Source organism: Gossypium hirsutum, chromosome A03 (genome assembly GCF_007990345.1).
Source record: "Gossypium hirsutum isolate 1008001.06 chromosome A03, Gossypium_hirsutum_v2.1, whole genome shotgun sequence".
Taxonomy (NCBI): domain Eukaryota; kingdom Viridiplantae; phylum Streptophyta; class Magnoliopsida; order Malvales; family Malvaceae; genus Gossypium; species Gossypium hirsutum.
Genome location: NC_053426.1, coordinates 53,258,256 through 53,274,401, shown reverse-complemented (window position 1 = coordinate 53,274,401; position 16,146 = coordinate 53,258,256). Strand labels below are relative to the sequence as shown.

Here is a 16,146-nt window from a genome sequence, read left to right as displayed (position 1 = left end):
AGGGTTCTAGTTTAGCCATAAAAGCTAGGGGAAGGTTTTATCTAAGCCTTAAGAAAAGAATAGTGTTGTAAAAATTATACCTTCTCCTTGAAATGCATCAATTCTAAATTCTAATAGTGAATTGGAAAATACATGGTGGTAGAAAGCTAAGATAAGGGAATAGGCAATTGAGACAAACTACTATAAATCGAACTGTACAAGTTTTTCTTTCATTTTCTTATCAATTAGAAAAGCGTAGAGATTTTTAAAATACCAATTCATCCCTCTTAGTATTTTCAAGCCTAATAGGATGGAACTCAACAATGCAATGAAATACTTCCAATTTTAATAACAATACTTTGAGATAACTGGAGCCTTTCCTTCGCTACACCACAGTAAATAAAAATATATATTTATTTTCAAAAAATACTCATACTTTTTTTATACAATATTAAAGGTGAGAGATGGAGATAACACAATCTAAATTCGTGTCGAACAGGTATTTGACCGTGCAAAATAATTTTTAAGGTCAAACTAATTTCAAAGTAGATATTCTAAAAACTCTTTTCCAAGTATAGTGTTATTATTTGTGAAAATAATACTTGGCATTGTTATAAAGAAATTAATTAACTATAAAAAAACAATTAAAAAATATCATTTTATATAATAAATAATTTAAAATATTTATAAAAATATTATTATATTAAATAAAATTACAAATTCAATTTTTTTTAATGATCTCATAAAAATCAAATAATTTAGAAAATTCAATGCAAACACACTGATATACCCTTCCATTGCGGTATATTTTAGTTTTATACATTATTCATCTATTTTAATTACAAAATTTTAATTTTATAATATTAATTTTATAAAATTTAATATTATATAAAATATTATGTAAAACTAATAATTGATTAAATTTTATAAAATTTCGAAACAGGTGAGGATTAAGTAAACAATAAGAGTGAACAAAACTCGATTCAACTCAAAAAATTGAAAAATAAATTGAATTTCGAGTTAGATTAATCGACTTATTTGAATTAATTGAATAATTCGAGTCAACTCGAATTTTTTTTCTGAATTTCGAGTTTGAATTGAGTTTGGTTTTTGAATTCGAATAATTTAAAAAAACTGAATACCAAACTATAATATTTTATATTTTTACCCCAAACTCCTAAATCTCTCTACTTTCCCCCAAAACTTCTACTCCCTCCCACTTTCCCTTCAAAACTTTTACTCTCCTACCATCCCACCCCTCTCCAATTTGTTTTTTGAATATTCCCCCCTCCCCCCAAATTTTACTTCCCCATTTACTTTTCCCCCAAATTTTACCCCCTTAACCCCCAAAGCTTTCTATTTTTCCCCCAAAACTTTTACTCCCCTTCCATCCCTTTCTACCCCAAACTAGAGGTGAGCATGAGTCGGGCCACACGGCCTGGCCCGAAGGCCCGCCTGAAATGTGGGAGGATTTGAACAAAAATATAGGCCCGAAAAATGGGTTTGAAAAAAATAAGGCCCGTTTAAAAAACGAGTTGAGCCTCGGGTAAGGCATTTTTGGCCTGGGCCCAAATTCATTAAAGGATAAAAAAAATTGATTTTTTTATATTATTTTCTTGTTATTTTCTCCCTATTTTTCTACCATTTTACTATTTTATTGTTATTGTTTGGATATTGTATAAAACTTATTTTATTGTTAATTTTGTTATTATTTTAAAGACATTTTTTAATTTTGTTATTATTTTAGAGACATTTGTTTGTTAAGTTGCATCTATCTTAGTGTTATTTAAGTATAAATATTTTTTTAAATTTATTTTTAATTTGTTGAGAAATATTTATTTTGATGTTTTTAGTATTTTTGATGTATTATATATTTTTTAAATTTATATAAAAATAATATAAAAATTAATATGGGAGGGCCGAGTCGAGCCTGGGTTTTAGTATTTTTATCTAGGTCGGGCTTGGGCAAAATTTTAGACCTATTTTTTGGGCCGGGCTGAGGCTTAGCAAATAGGCCTAAATTTTTGTTCGGGCTTGGCCCAAACCGGACACGGTCTGGCCCATGCTCACCTCTACCCCAAACTCATTTCCCCTCCCCCCAATTTTTTTTAATATCCCCCCCTAAATTTTACTCCCTAACCCTCCAAAACTTTTTATTTTTCCCCTAAACTTTTACTTCTTACCTTTTATCCCAAATCAAAAATTAAAATCATCCAAAAAAATATCTCTAAACCTAAATAGTAACAATTTTATTTATATCTACTATTTATATTATTGAATTAAATTTCACATTTTGTACTATTTATATTATTGTATTATTTAATTATATTAAATCTTTATAAATTAGATTTTGTTATAAAATATTCGTATAAAATTTTATGTTTGTATGAACTTTACATTTTATCTATAAGATAGCATTTATAAAAAAAAAATCACATTGTTTACATTCAATATATTTTTTAATTTTAAAATACATAATGATAAGAATCAAAAGATAATTGAAGCAACTAAATAGGTAAAAAAATTAACCCGTATATAAAAAATTAATGAATAAATTATGAGAGAATAAAAGTTAATAACAAATTTAATTACAATGTACAAATTTGATTACGTTGGATGACAATTATTACAATGACCCAATATTATTTCTTTAATTTAACTCGAACAAATATATTCGATCCGATTCTATCTCACTCGACTCGAGAAAATTTTAAATCAAGTTAAAATGATAAAATAAAATTTATCAACTCGATTAACTCAAAATTTTTTCATTCAATTTGATCAAACACTCACCCTTAGTGTCAAGGCAGGTTTGGGGCTAAAACTTCAAATCACATAAATGGCAGATAAGTTCAGGTATAAACATAAAAAAATCAGTACGTGTAAAAAATTCACCACAGCCCACATCCTCAGACGTAAGTATAAACGTGGAACACATTTTGTTCCAATATAATCTGTAATTCAGTGGACTCGATATACTGGCAGCTCAACTTATAAACCGTTTGTTACAATGAGCAACAAAGAACAGGCGTTTAGCAATGGCCATGGGCAAAACATTATCGTCTAGCTCTTTCGGCTAAAGGTTAGAAAAATGTAGCAAAAATTGTGAGGGAAAGTTCAAGAAAGATTCAGTGGTGTGGTGGAGTGGAGAGACCACCAAGCGCATGTCCTACAGTTTCTCTGCCTGTAGAATTCTGAGTTGCCACATTAAAGGCTCCATTCTCAGCAGTGTCTAAAGCAACATCTGCATCATTTGGTGCCCCAGCATTGCCTGTTCGGACTGGGCGGAGTAGACCTTGCAATCTCAATAAATAGCTCTGGCTGAGAGGCTGAGTTCTCACGTATTGGGTTGATGTGACTATGCTGGCAGATGACCGTTCCGAATCAGCACTTCGGAGATTGGATAAGGCACTTAAATCAAGATTTGGGAACACGGAACATCGGCATCGAGGACACTTCACATTCAGTCTAAGCCACTGGTCAATGCACTCTACATGAAAATTGTGAGCACAAGGCAATCCACGAACCTGCACCACTCCTTGTTAGATACTCAAGCTAAAGCTAAACCAAATATCATTTACTATGTTTTCATACTATAAAATAGCACTCTGTGCAAGCACCTTCAGCTTTCAGTCATCATAGAGTAATATTTATTAGGTATTTTATTTTCCATATGATCAGTGTGAGTTGCAGTGACTCTGAAAATAATATATCTGAGCCAGGAATCTGCAAACTGGGGACTACGAGTATAAACTTCATAATAGATCCAACATACATAACAGATTTCATATCGATGTAATTACCTTTAAAGAGCCAATTCACAGGCCACAAATCCAACTCACTTATAATTGATGGAGAATAGTAGCCCTATCTAAGCTTAACCAGGAACATTTGTAGAGTATAAATGGAAGACCTTAGAGAAGTGCTTGAATTGACCTAAAAGCTTTTACCTCATTCCCTACATGGAACTCTTCCAAGCAGATTGGACATTCACTGCAATCAGTTGGAACAGCCTTCAATCTGAATTTTGGAAGCTCTTGAATGAGTGCTTCCACTGCTTCTCTCTGAGCAAAAACCATAAAAGATAAATAAATATTGAGAGATCATGATTGAAAATCTACGAGAGGGGCTTCAGCCTCGCCTTTAATGGAGGACCAAATTATCTAGGGCTTTACTTTATATTTTTAATGTTTACTATAACTTTTACATATATTCAGGATATTTCAAACTAATTAGCATTTTACTTTTATTTTCAAAAACTGGGTTTTTAGGGATTCGGTCATTTTGCGCTTTTTAATCAGGAATTGCATCTAGCTATAAACCAATGCTATTTTAGTTTCAACTGGCTTTTAAGCATTGAATATTTAATTATTGAGAATTTTCCATCTATACCATTAGGTTTTCTCCCTTAATCATGTTCCTCTCATATAATCTGTTCTCCCCTGATTGTTCTTGTTAATTTCAAAGTTCCTCTCTAAATTTATAAATTCTATTTCTTCTCCCTAATTGTTCTACAAGACTCGTTCTAGGTATTTAAAAAAATAAATAAATAAATAACGGAAATTATTAATGTGGCTCATAATAACTAAGCACCAACCTGAGCAGGAGTCAAATAAAGTCCAGGATGATATGGTGCAGTATCTTGGCCCATGCCTCTCATCTCTTGACCAGCAGCCTCAAATGCCCAATCTGGTACTCGAATCATGTCTACCAAAACCTAGATTAAACTAGGTATTTAGTTCAGAAGCCATCAAACTAAAGTGATACCAAATACAGAAATAGAACTTCTCTTAAACTACCAACACTAGCACATAAATGCTTAGATAAGTACTTTTTAACAATTAGAAACTTGACAAAACTAAAACAAAAGTGACTAAATCAAATGAAAGATAAAGTCAGCATCAATAAGGTTAAAGATATGAATGATTGAAACGTCTCTAGGTACTTTTTTGAATTCAAAGGGGTGGTCAAGTACAAAAGAAATCTCAATGAAGAAGCTATAAAGGATATCATGCACTGGAGAAACTGAAGTGACTCAGCAGAACTAAGCAGCAGCACCTTTCCATGATCAACATTCTTTTGTATTCACATAACTGAATTAGATTCCGACTCAAATAAAGATAAATATAGTTCTCTGAAAACACCAAACTACAAATTCCAATCAATCTTACTACAACAATCTCCATTAAGATTGGATTGAAAGCAAAATGAATACTCAAATATTTACATCATAAACACCACAGTAACCATTTTATACTCAAATAAATATTAGTTAATCTCTTTTGTTTATCTAAATTCATTGAACTTTCCTTATGCATTTATCAGAACAGAAGTCTATTTTATCCATACTTCAACATTAAACAAAACTCATTATGAATATTTTATTTGTACAAAACTTCTTGTAGGTAATAGTGAACCAAGGAAAAGTTCACAGGCGAGAAGTTGATGTAGTTCCATAGGACTGGGAGAAGCTGAACACTAGAATCTGTTTGATCACAACCAAAAGCAGTTAAATTGTACTATCAACCTCCATTTTACTCTATGCAATTAATTGTCATATCGAATCCGTTTTGAACTTGCAACATTCTCTAAGCCAATATGGGTTTTGCACTTAGGTTTCAAGGAATTAGCTCTCAAACAAAGGCCATAACCACATGAGATCCATTGTTATCCACACTGTTTTCTAGGTCCTTAGCAAAAGCTTCGGTGATATATACTTTTTCTTTCTCTCTTCTTTTGGAGCATCACAAGCAGGAGCAATTTTTTCAAGAGCTGGTGTGCTGACAGCTGATTTACCATCTAAATTTTTTTCATCTACCTCAACCATTGTCTTGTTTGATATATGAGCAGTACAGGACTATTCTCGCTCTCAATGCTAGAAGGTTAGCCAACTTTAGGTTTTGTTGAGCAGGTTTCAGAGAAAACTACAGCATTTAAAGTAGTTCTTATAGTAGCTGCATGTGGTTTTACAATGTCTAGTTGTCTGCCCACCACACTCATGATCTGCATAGATGCACTTGGCATTTCTAACCAGTCATAAAGGCTGTCAAAAGTCTTAAAAGTAGTCTTCAGATAAATCAATTATTAAGAATTCCATAGAACCAGCTAATTGATCAAGAAAATCATTCAACCAAGGTATATTCCACAAGGAATGATCATCTAGATGATGACACTCTTTAAAGAATGTTTCCATTTCTTGGATTTCAAGAGATGGTCTATAAAGCACATACACAGACACATAATATGGGTAAGACATAACAATAAAATATATTTTTTTTTATATTTTTAAATGTACTAATATTTAATATACATATTAATTCAATTTTTAAATTCAATTTATACCCTAATTCAAAAATAATCAACCCCCTCTATAACAACTCCACTTGTCTAACAAAACTTTTTGATGTTATACAGAAGTGGTTATTATACACCTATAACTACATTTAAAATACCTATAACAACATTTGAGACACCTAAAACAATAATTGAGATTGAAATCATATTTGAATATATTTTTAAAATTTTATATTAAAAAACTATAATATATTATAATAATAATATTAATTAGTGAGATTTAGATCGCATCTTTTATATACCCCCTGTCACACTAAATTTGTCACATTTGACTTTTAGTGGTAAAAGTTTTTCAACTTTGACCACTTATTCTTTAGATTTTATTATACATAAAATTTGAAAAACATACTATAAAAACTTTAGATAAAGTAGTTTTTAAATATATTTTTTATAGAATCTAATCAGATAAAATATTTAAAATAGTTGAGGCCAAATTTTAAGAAGTTTGACCTCAAAAATGTCATTTGTGCTATTTTTTATTGAGACATATAGAGTATTATCTACAGTTGTAATTTCATTTATTAAAAATTATTTTCATTTAACAGAATATGATTAATATATTTTTTATAAAAAATTTAACATTTTATTGAAATAATATCTTAATTAAAATGTATTATTTTTATTTAGCTTAGAAATAGAACTAATTTTACTAAATTTTGGTGAAGAGGCTATTATAAAAAACTAATTTAGTAAAGAGTTTACATACTTTATGATTGTTATAGATAAAAAGTTGTTATGAAGTATAAAAATAAAATACAAAAAATTGGTTCTACATAAACTTGGTTGTTATAATAAAATGTTGTTATAGAAGGTAGTTGTCATAGAGAGGATTGACTGCATAGTAAAAGTAAAAAAACAATTAAAATTATAATTTAAGCTAATGGTGTGATAAAAGAGACTATTGGAAAGAGAGCCTTTGAAAATTGGGTTTTTCCTTTCAAGCGAAACTTTTATCACTTCTTGAACAATTAAAAAAATGTTTTATACCATTTTAGTCTTTCATTTTCTCTGGAAGTATCTTCTCTCTCCCTCCCTTCTTCAACCCAAAACCAAACAAAGCATCACCATTATCACCTTCAATGGCAATTGCCAGTTACTGTTGATCGGTGTTTGAATAACTAGAAAATAAATACCTCATTTTATCCGCTCTCAACCTCCTAATCACAATTTACAAGTTTAGATTCTTGAAACCCTTCATAGAAAGTGTAGATCTAAGTTTAAAAGATTTTTTTTTACCCATTCCGAGTTTTCAGCCACTGAAATCCCATGTCCAAGTCACTTGACCAAGTTTGACCGTGTCCAAATCTTGTATTATATTTTTGTTGCATCTCATATGTATTTCAACGTGTTGACAGCAAAACGATGTCAAACACCGAAACAACAACGGCACGAGGGTCTTCTTGTCGTGTCCATGCTTTGTAAGCAATGGTAATGCTTATTCTTGGAAAGTTGGCTAGGATCCTAATCACCGTTTTAAGGGAGTATCGATTTTACATGTCTTGGTCTTCATCATCATTGTCTCTACTCTTCCTCATTAGAGATCTCATGGTTCATGCCAAACATATTGGGACTCTCAACTATGTTTGGGGTGAAATATGGGTCAATTTCATCCTGATCTTTAACTTTTCAAAATCCCTTCACTAGAGCACTCAATCTTTAAGTAGTGAAATTTGTCGACTAAGTGCATCTGCCACAATATTGGACCCCTCTTCACCTTTAATTATTTTTTTGTATGCTCATCATAAATAGGTGTTGATAGATCATATTCTTGCTCTTTCCAATGCACCTTGCAAAAAAAATCAATAAATTCAACAATAATTCCACCCTTGTTTAATTCAAGGGCATACACCAGCCACTCTTCCAATCCACCTCTTACCATATGATTTGTGGGTCTAGCATCATGGAAGGGGTTTTCTTCCTCACCAAAATTCATATTTATCAACGAGACTATCTTTTGATATGTCACTCTGATTGTGGGCACCTTCCAAAATTTCCTCCAGGTTTCCACTTTTTCTTATCACAACCAATTCTTCAATCGCATGTCATAATGCAACCAATTCTGTTTCTTGACACTGAGTTCCTCGATCTCTAACACGTCCAACCATGGCTTAAAAGCAAACCCTAATCTAGATCCTACGTTTTAACTAGGCTTTGATACCAAAATTGATGTTGTTTAGACAGAGTAACAGCAGCAATCGAGAGAAAGGCAGAAAAATGAGTTAGAAAGAAAGTGAAACTCTAAAAATCATAAGGTTATAGAAAAACCTCTAGTTTCTTATATTAATTCAAAGAATATAATAATAATGTTGTGGCTGTAATAAAGTTACAGCATATTTATAATAGACTTCCTTGCAAGTAAATTTACTAGGTTTTCTTGCAAATAAAGTTCTATTCTTAACCTTAGATTTAAACCCCAAGGAAAACTAATAATCCTAGCCATGCAAAAGATATCTAAAACTTAAAATAAATATTATAAAATAAAACTGAAATAATAAAATATTAATGATAAAGCTCCCATATTAAAGATATATGTAGTAAGAGATTAAGAACTCACCCCATATTCTGAAATAGGAATACCCTGCTGAGCACGTAATAAGTGTGCTTGTCTCCGTGTCATCCACTACAGAAGATGAATTTCATGAAGAAAGATAAGAAAATAGTAATAGAAATTAACATAACAAACAATTTAGATGTGCCATGCATGCATCCAGGCCATGAGAACATGACATAAAAAGAAAGAAACAGAAACAAAAGACAGCTGTCATCATGGGTATGTAACATACAGATTACGGCAAGGTCATTGATGAATTAAAAGGCACTCTACTGTAGTATAGGCATGACTAACCTTTCCAACAGACATACAAGCAATGCAAAGCAGTCCACAGTAACTGAAAAGCAGCCAAATCAGGAAACCATATTTCTGACCTTCTTTTGGCAACTGCATATGTTTGCCATATTAACTCCAGTCCAGTGATAAGATAGCATTTACAAGAGAATGATCCTGACTACTGTGAAAGCATTAAACACTTACACAGTTCCTAGCACTAGTGAACCATAGAGTGCCAATTACAGTCCAGGCCCAAAGAAACGGATAAAGTAGCATAGACAGAATTGAAAGGACCACTATTCTTCCACAAAATCGAGCATACCTCTGCTGCCACCCAAAATCCCTAGAAGTAAATCAAGTCAAGCATAAGATAAGTACCTGTAAAGTAAAATGTTAGCTACTAACAGAATACTACCTTTTACAGAAGAAAGAGTTGCAGGTAAATACAACTAAGAATCAAACAGGACAAAGGTAGAAATAGATTTTTTAACTGTAATGGCTAATTGGCATTCTAGTATCTAAGTTGAGCAGCACGACAGCACGAGCATGAAATTGAAAAGCAACGGTTCAGACTTCATGATGAAAAACTCTTAAGCCCATGTTCAAACTCCGTTGCTTAAACTACTTAATAGCTACAAGTAAAAGACAAGTACTTACAAACCCATTCCAGCGGCAAGTCCATTATCTACAAACATCAAAAGACGAAAAATGAAGACAGTAGTGTAGTCAACCTGAAACATTAAGTTTCGAATTCATAAGAAACTTTTCCTGCATCAGAAAAATTCTGAAGGAACCAACTTTTCAATTCATACAAAATTCCCAAAACCAAAACGAATAAAAGAACACTCACCACGATCCATATATGCAACGGGTATGCACAATGATGATAACGCTTCCAATTGATAGCAACAATGATTCTAAAGGAAAAGAATTGTTAAAAGAACAAACAAGTACTTCTCAAACAAACACAAAAGAAGATAACAAAAGATTCATTTCCCATCCCCTTTACTCCAATTTTCCCAACAATCAAACTTTACCAAAACAAAAATAACTTTAAAAAAAGAAATCCATAGATGTACAGAACTAGCAAGAAAATCCTAAACCCAAATTAAAAATAATGAAAAATCAAAAGAGAAAAAGGATACACACTTGTAGCCAGCATAGACAAGAAGAACCCATCATACCTGCAAAAACCAAAAAACAAAAAGCAAATAATAAAATCCCAATTTTTATCTGCATAAATAAGAAAAATTAAAGAGATGAAAAACAAACCACTTGAAATCGACACCTCTGATTGCCATAGAGGAAAGAGTTTAAAGAAGTATAACAGAAAGAAAAAAAAAAGAGAAAAGAAAAGAAGGGGGCGGGAGCTTTAGAGAGTGTAAGAACAGCAAAACCCAAGAGATCTGATATTCATTTGGAAGAAAAAAAGAGAAAAGGAAACAAAAAAGAATGAAATTGAACAAGAATATATCCCTACTATGATTATCTTTGTTTATAGTTATTGATTCATTAAGCAGAAACTAATTTACGGGAATAATAAAGAAAAGAAAAAAAATAGGCACAGGTAAAGAGAGCGCAGTAGCATTTTGAGGACTTGTAAGTAAACGGAAGGGCAGACATTAATCAATCCGAGGTGGAAGGGAGGGCCTGGAATTTAATTAATTTTTAGTGATTAATTACACTTATAACAAATGTTTTTTTACAAAGTGTGGCTTTAAGAAAAAAAACAAAAACAAAATTGATTTAGACGGTGGGGAGTTGATGACACGTGTGATAGTGTGGTTACGTGCTTGAATTGAATTAGGATCGGTTAGATTAGGTATGACATTTTTAGCACAAAGAATCCTCCTCCTTGCTATGCTTTTATTTAAAAATTCAATTGAAAAATAAAATCAAAATATAAAAGAGTTAAATCATATTTTAGGGCTGGAACTTCACAACTTTTCCTATATTAGGATTTGATTTTTTTTTCTAAGTTAGGCTTTGAATTTTGTAATTATTCCTCCATTAAGGCTTAAATTTTTTTTTTCAAGTTAAGCCTTAAACTTTGGCAAATGTTCTCAAATTGGGACTTGAACTTCTTTTTAACTATGTAGTCCTTGAAAACCCTAAAATTCAAGTCCCAATATAAGAATAATTACTAAGTTTAGGTCTTAATGTGAGAATAATTACTAAACTCAGGGTTTAATTTAGACCAAAAAAAAGTTTAAGCTCCAATGTGAGAATAATTACTAAGTTCAAGACTTAACTTGGCCAAAAAAAAGTTCAAACCACAATGTGAAAAGAATTACTAACTTTAAGCCCCAAATAGTAATTTAACCCAATATAAAACTATAGCATTGGGATTCTTTCAAAGAAGGAAAAGACTAACATAGAATCAGATTTTCTTATACGAGAGGAAGTTTTTAAGATTGAATCTAAAATTTAAGGGAAATGATTTTTGTACAAAAAAAATATATTGGATAGAACTACAAAACCCAATTTTTGGGTATTATTGTGACCAAAATATCCTTGATTAGAATTTAAACTTTAAATTGATAAAAGGGAAATGATTTTTGTATAGAAAAATATTTTTGTATAGAAAAATATTGTACAAAATATATAGAACTTGCATTTCGAGTATTATTATGATTAGAATACGCTTAATTAGGATTTAAATTTAAATTAATAAAATACATCTCTCATCAAGATAGGTAATCATTGGTCATGTTTTTACGTGAAAACGAAGCAAGTTCTCCCACTAATTTATTCTCTTTCAAAGTGCAAAACACTTTTTTGCAGTTTAACCCTTCTCAAAGCATATATCTTTAACTAAGAAAGAAAATTTTCCTTTCCCAATTTCTTACCTTCATCCCCTCATCTTTCTCATCCCTCGTCCCTTCATCTTTCTTTATTTTTAAGGGGAAATTTTTGAAGTATTATTTTCAAAAAAGCAAATCTTCATTTAACTTTTATTTTTTGGTCTCTTAAGGTGTATTCCAACAATGAACGATCAAAATCAAATGAAGATGTAATGCACCTCACTCGACCCGATCTCCGGGTCTAAGCTTTGAGATGTCATATCCGTTGCCGGAGCAACTACTGACAAAAACATTAAAATAAATCATTGTATGATAAATAAACTTTCCTAAGACTCAATCTAATGTACAAAAACTTGATTGTTAAATTGAACATGAAATAGGGTAAAATTGCAAAATTACAAAATTCTTGAATAGGTATCGATACCCCTAAAAAGTACTGATACCAAATTTAACTTTGATGTTTGAAACACTCATCCTTAAAACAAGTATCAATAATTAACTTATGGTACCAATACTCACTTACAAGTATCGATGTCATGTTCTAGTATTGATACTATTTTACGATTCTGTTTCTTTTGAAAAAATAATTAGAGTGAAAAATTCATCGATACCTAGATGTGGAGTATCAATACTTTAGTCCACTATCGATATTGTTTTGGCATTTTGTTTGTTTCAAAAACTAAATGAAAAAAAGCTAAGTATCGATACCTTTATAATAGTATTGATACCTTAGTTCGAAAATGTAAAAAAAAAAATCATTTTGGTGCCCATTTCATGCTTAACTTGAAAAATGTTCAAAAGGTGCCTTTAGCACATATTAAAACCTGCACAAGCACTTTAAAATGCATACCAATTCACCATTCAATTTTTTCCAAAATCAACTTATTAGCTCGATTAATCAAAACCAAAATTGCCAAGAGGAGGGGTGAATTGGCCTTTAAAAATTTTGGTGGAAGCAAGGAAAGAAAATGAATAATGAACACAAGTATTTAGAGTGGTTCGGCCCTAATAGCCTACTCCATTACCTTAGCTTTTCACAACTAAGGATTTTCCCAAATTCACTAATTTGTTCAACTTTTGAGGACAAAGATTAACCTTGTATACCTATTAAGATTTCTACCCAAAATTTTAAGATAAGCTTTCTCAAAGAATTACAAATAAGAAAACAAATAAATAACCCTAACAAGATTAGAATATTTTCCAGTTAAACACAAATAGACAATAATACACTTGAGCAACAGAAAGACAATAAAACCTCACAAGTGCATATAAGAGAATTATGGAAGTATTACGTACAAAGGTTGTTTGATTGATGATTTTTGCTTGAATATGCTTTCTTGTTGTTGTAAGATCTTTAGAAGTTGGTATTTATACCCTAATTGATTTTCAACCATTGGGGTTGTTGTGGTAGTTAATAGAGCCGTTAGGGATGTGAAAATCAAAGCATTTAATACACTTGAAACAACAAGTATTGATACCAAACAAAAAGGTATTCGATATTTTTTTGTAAGAAATTCTAAATTCAATTACCGTTGGAGCTGAAATATCAAAACCATGCATATTTTGTCGACACCTTATAAAAAGGTATCGATATCGAATCGATACTTAGCTAAATTTGTGAAAGTCATAATGTCAATTTGGTATCGTTTCTTTTAAGGGGTATCAATAATTTTTTTTTGAAAAATACCAAACTAGACATTCATTATTCAAGAGAAAAACAAAAAGAAATAAAGTTCCAAAAAAAACTAGCCTAAACCAGAAATGAAACCAGCCTGAAATGAAAAAGAAACCGGCCCAAACCAGAATTGAAAACTGTCCTCTAGATAAAAAAATACCATCCAAAAAGCTCTAAAAAAACCAACAAATTAAAAAAAAAACCAAATGTTTAGTCAGATATGTAGCTGACAACCACCAAAATAATTAATTGTCCTTATCCCCTTCTTTTTGTCAGTTGTAGTTTCCTAAAGCAACATTTCCCTTAGATCTGTCGTTCTCTTTTGCCTTTTCCTCTCCCAAATCGGCCTTCACATGGTTCTTCCTTAATTGGGTTCCCTTAGTTGTCTCTGTCCCATTTATTGTCTAACGAAGCTTGGAACCTCTCCTTTAAGGTAAGTTTCCTCCCCTTTCTTCATGCTTTCTGTTACAAGGACATGCATGAGATAATTTATTATTTTAAGGACATATTGAAAGTCTATCCATTGAAAATACCCCTTACATTATTAAATATCTCTTATAATAGCCTCGAAAACTGATTTTTCTAGAGTATTTGACTGACATTTATTTACTATTGTCATCGAATCACCCTTTATTGTCACCAATTCGAGCTTCAAATGAACCCCTAGTAATACTGCTTAAAGGCATATATACGCCTCCCTTGCAAACGGTGTTGGGATCGTTCTATGTAAGGTCAGTTTCAAGGCTACGATCTCCCACGAGGCGTTTCTGGTCACAACCCTCGAACCAGATCTGGCTTGCTTGATGTCAAAGGCTGCATCAAAATTTATATTCACATTAGCTCCTAGTGAAGGTCTCCATTTTGCTTGAATCGAAGATCTGGTATGCTTCTATTCCTCCACCCCATCTGATGCGTGATGTTCATAACAGGTTTTAAAGATTTATAAATGAAACGTTCTTGAGACTAACTTATTATCACGATTAAGGCAAGCGCACCTATCAAACAGTAGTATAGCTCAGCAAGACCGGATTGTTGAACCCAAAGGAACTATGAGTACTAGTATTTACTTCCTTTTTATTATCTAGCCTAAGATTTAAGAGGTTTGGTTGTCTAAACTAATTACTAACTAAGAATGTACAGAAAGAAAAACTAGGGAAAATACTTTTAGGAAAATTCAATTAATTGAGACAATACCTAAGGACAAATCCACCTAGACTTCACTTGTTATTTGACTCTGAATCAGACTATTTATTCATTTGACTTGATCCATAGAAATCCCTACGTTATATTATTATCCCTCTCAAGACTAATAACGTCTAACCCTAGGTTGAATAATTGAAATCTCTTTCTAATTAACATCTTAGAATTGTATTAACTCGATCCATGGATTCCCTTATTAGGTTTCACCCTAATCCGAAAAAATCTTGTCACCCTATCTCTAGGCGCACAATCAACTCCGCTTAATTATGACAAATTTACTCTTAGACAGGGTCAATTCCTCCTCTGAATAGGAGTTTAACTTGAATCAATATCCTGGAATATCAAAACAAGAATTAAGAACACATAATTAAGAACAAATCAAATATTTATCATACAATTCAGATAATAATAACAAGATCTATCTTAGGTTTCATTCCCCTTAGGTATTTAGGGGTTTAGTTCATACTTATAAAAGAAAACAGCTCAAAAGCATAAAGATAACAAAACATAAGAAAACCCAAAACTCCTGAAGGAACTTGAAGGGGGATCTCCAGTCTTGATGATGAATCCGGCTCTTGAGATGGATCAATCGGCTTTCCTTGAGTAATTCCTTACTTCCTACTCTACACCCCCTCCCTAAATGCCTCCTCAAGTGTTTAAATAGGCTTTGGAATGCCTAAGAGCCCTCAAAATTGGCCTTTTCCGAATTGGACTAAACTTGGGTTCGACAGGGACACGCCCATGTGACACGCCCATGTACGATTACTGAAGGCCATAGTCAAGGTTGTTAAATTGGTACGGGCATGTGATCCACCCGTGTAAGTCGTGCTTCGATCTTGCCAAATTGACACGGTCGTGTGACACGCCCGTGTGAGGAAGTCTAGGCCGTGTTGTTTTCCCATGTGGGTCTATTTTTTTGTTTTCGGCCCGTTTCTCTCTCTTTTTACTCTCCTATGCTCTCCTAAGTATAAAACATGAAATTAAAGGATCAGGAGCATCAAATTCACCAAATATAATGAGAAATCGTCCATAAATGCATTAGGTATGGGGTAAAAATATGTATAAATTACGGTTTATCAAATACCCCCACACTTAAGCATTTGCTTGTCCTCAAGCAAAACCCTCAACTCACAATCAAAATAAATTCTTCTTAACTTATAATTCCTATTAATAATATCTCAAAATAATCCATAAGTAATCATACATTGAGAATTTGATTGAAAGAATATCAAAGTTCCAAAACATTCCAAGTTGAGTATTTTATCATGAAAGGATAGGTGTCTCCCCTCATCTAAGTAATTACCTTC

General features: G+C 31.9%; 1 protein-coding gene across 5 annotated transcripts; it reads right to left on the bottom strand.

Moving 5' to 3' along the window:
• Window positions 1–2,838: 2,838 nt before the first annotated feature.
• Window positions 2,839–10,804, bottom strand: LOC107887187 (E3 ubiquitin-protein ligase SIS3). 5 transcript variants are annotated; one of them, XM_041093788.1, is made up of 10 exons: window positions 10,433–10,804; window positions 10,310–10,344; window positions 10,011–10,077; window positions 9,818–9,845; window positions 9,365–9,503; window positions 9,179–9,271; window positions 8,888–8,953; window positions 4,577–4,696; window positions 3,930–4,043; window positions 2,839–3,506 (listed from the first exon to the last, which is right to left on the bottom strand). In XM_041093788.1, the coding sequence occupies exons 2-10, from the start codon at window positions 10,340–10,342 to the stop codon at window positions 3,108–3,110; spliced, it is 1,059 nt and encodes a 352-aa protein (XP_040949722.1). In that variant the 5' UTR covers window positions 10,343–10,344; window positions 10,433–10,804; the 3' UTR covers window positions 2,839–3,107. The 5 variants fall into 5 exon arrangements, with proteins under 5 accessions (XP_040949722.1, XP_016666840.1, XP_016666841.1 ...); XM_016811351.2 differs by having other exon boundaries at window positions 9,818–9,891; window positions 10,306–10,344; window positions 10,433–10,802; XM_016811352.2 differs by having other exon boundaries at window positions 9,818–9,891; window positions 10,433–10,800.
• Window positions 10,805–16,146: the final 5,342 nt, after the last annotated feature.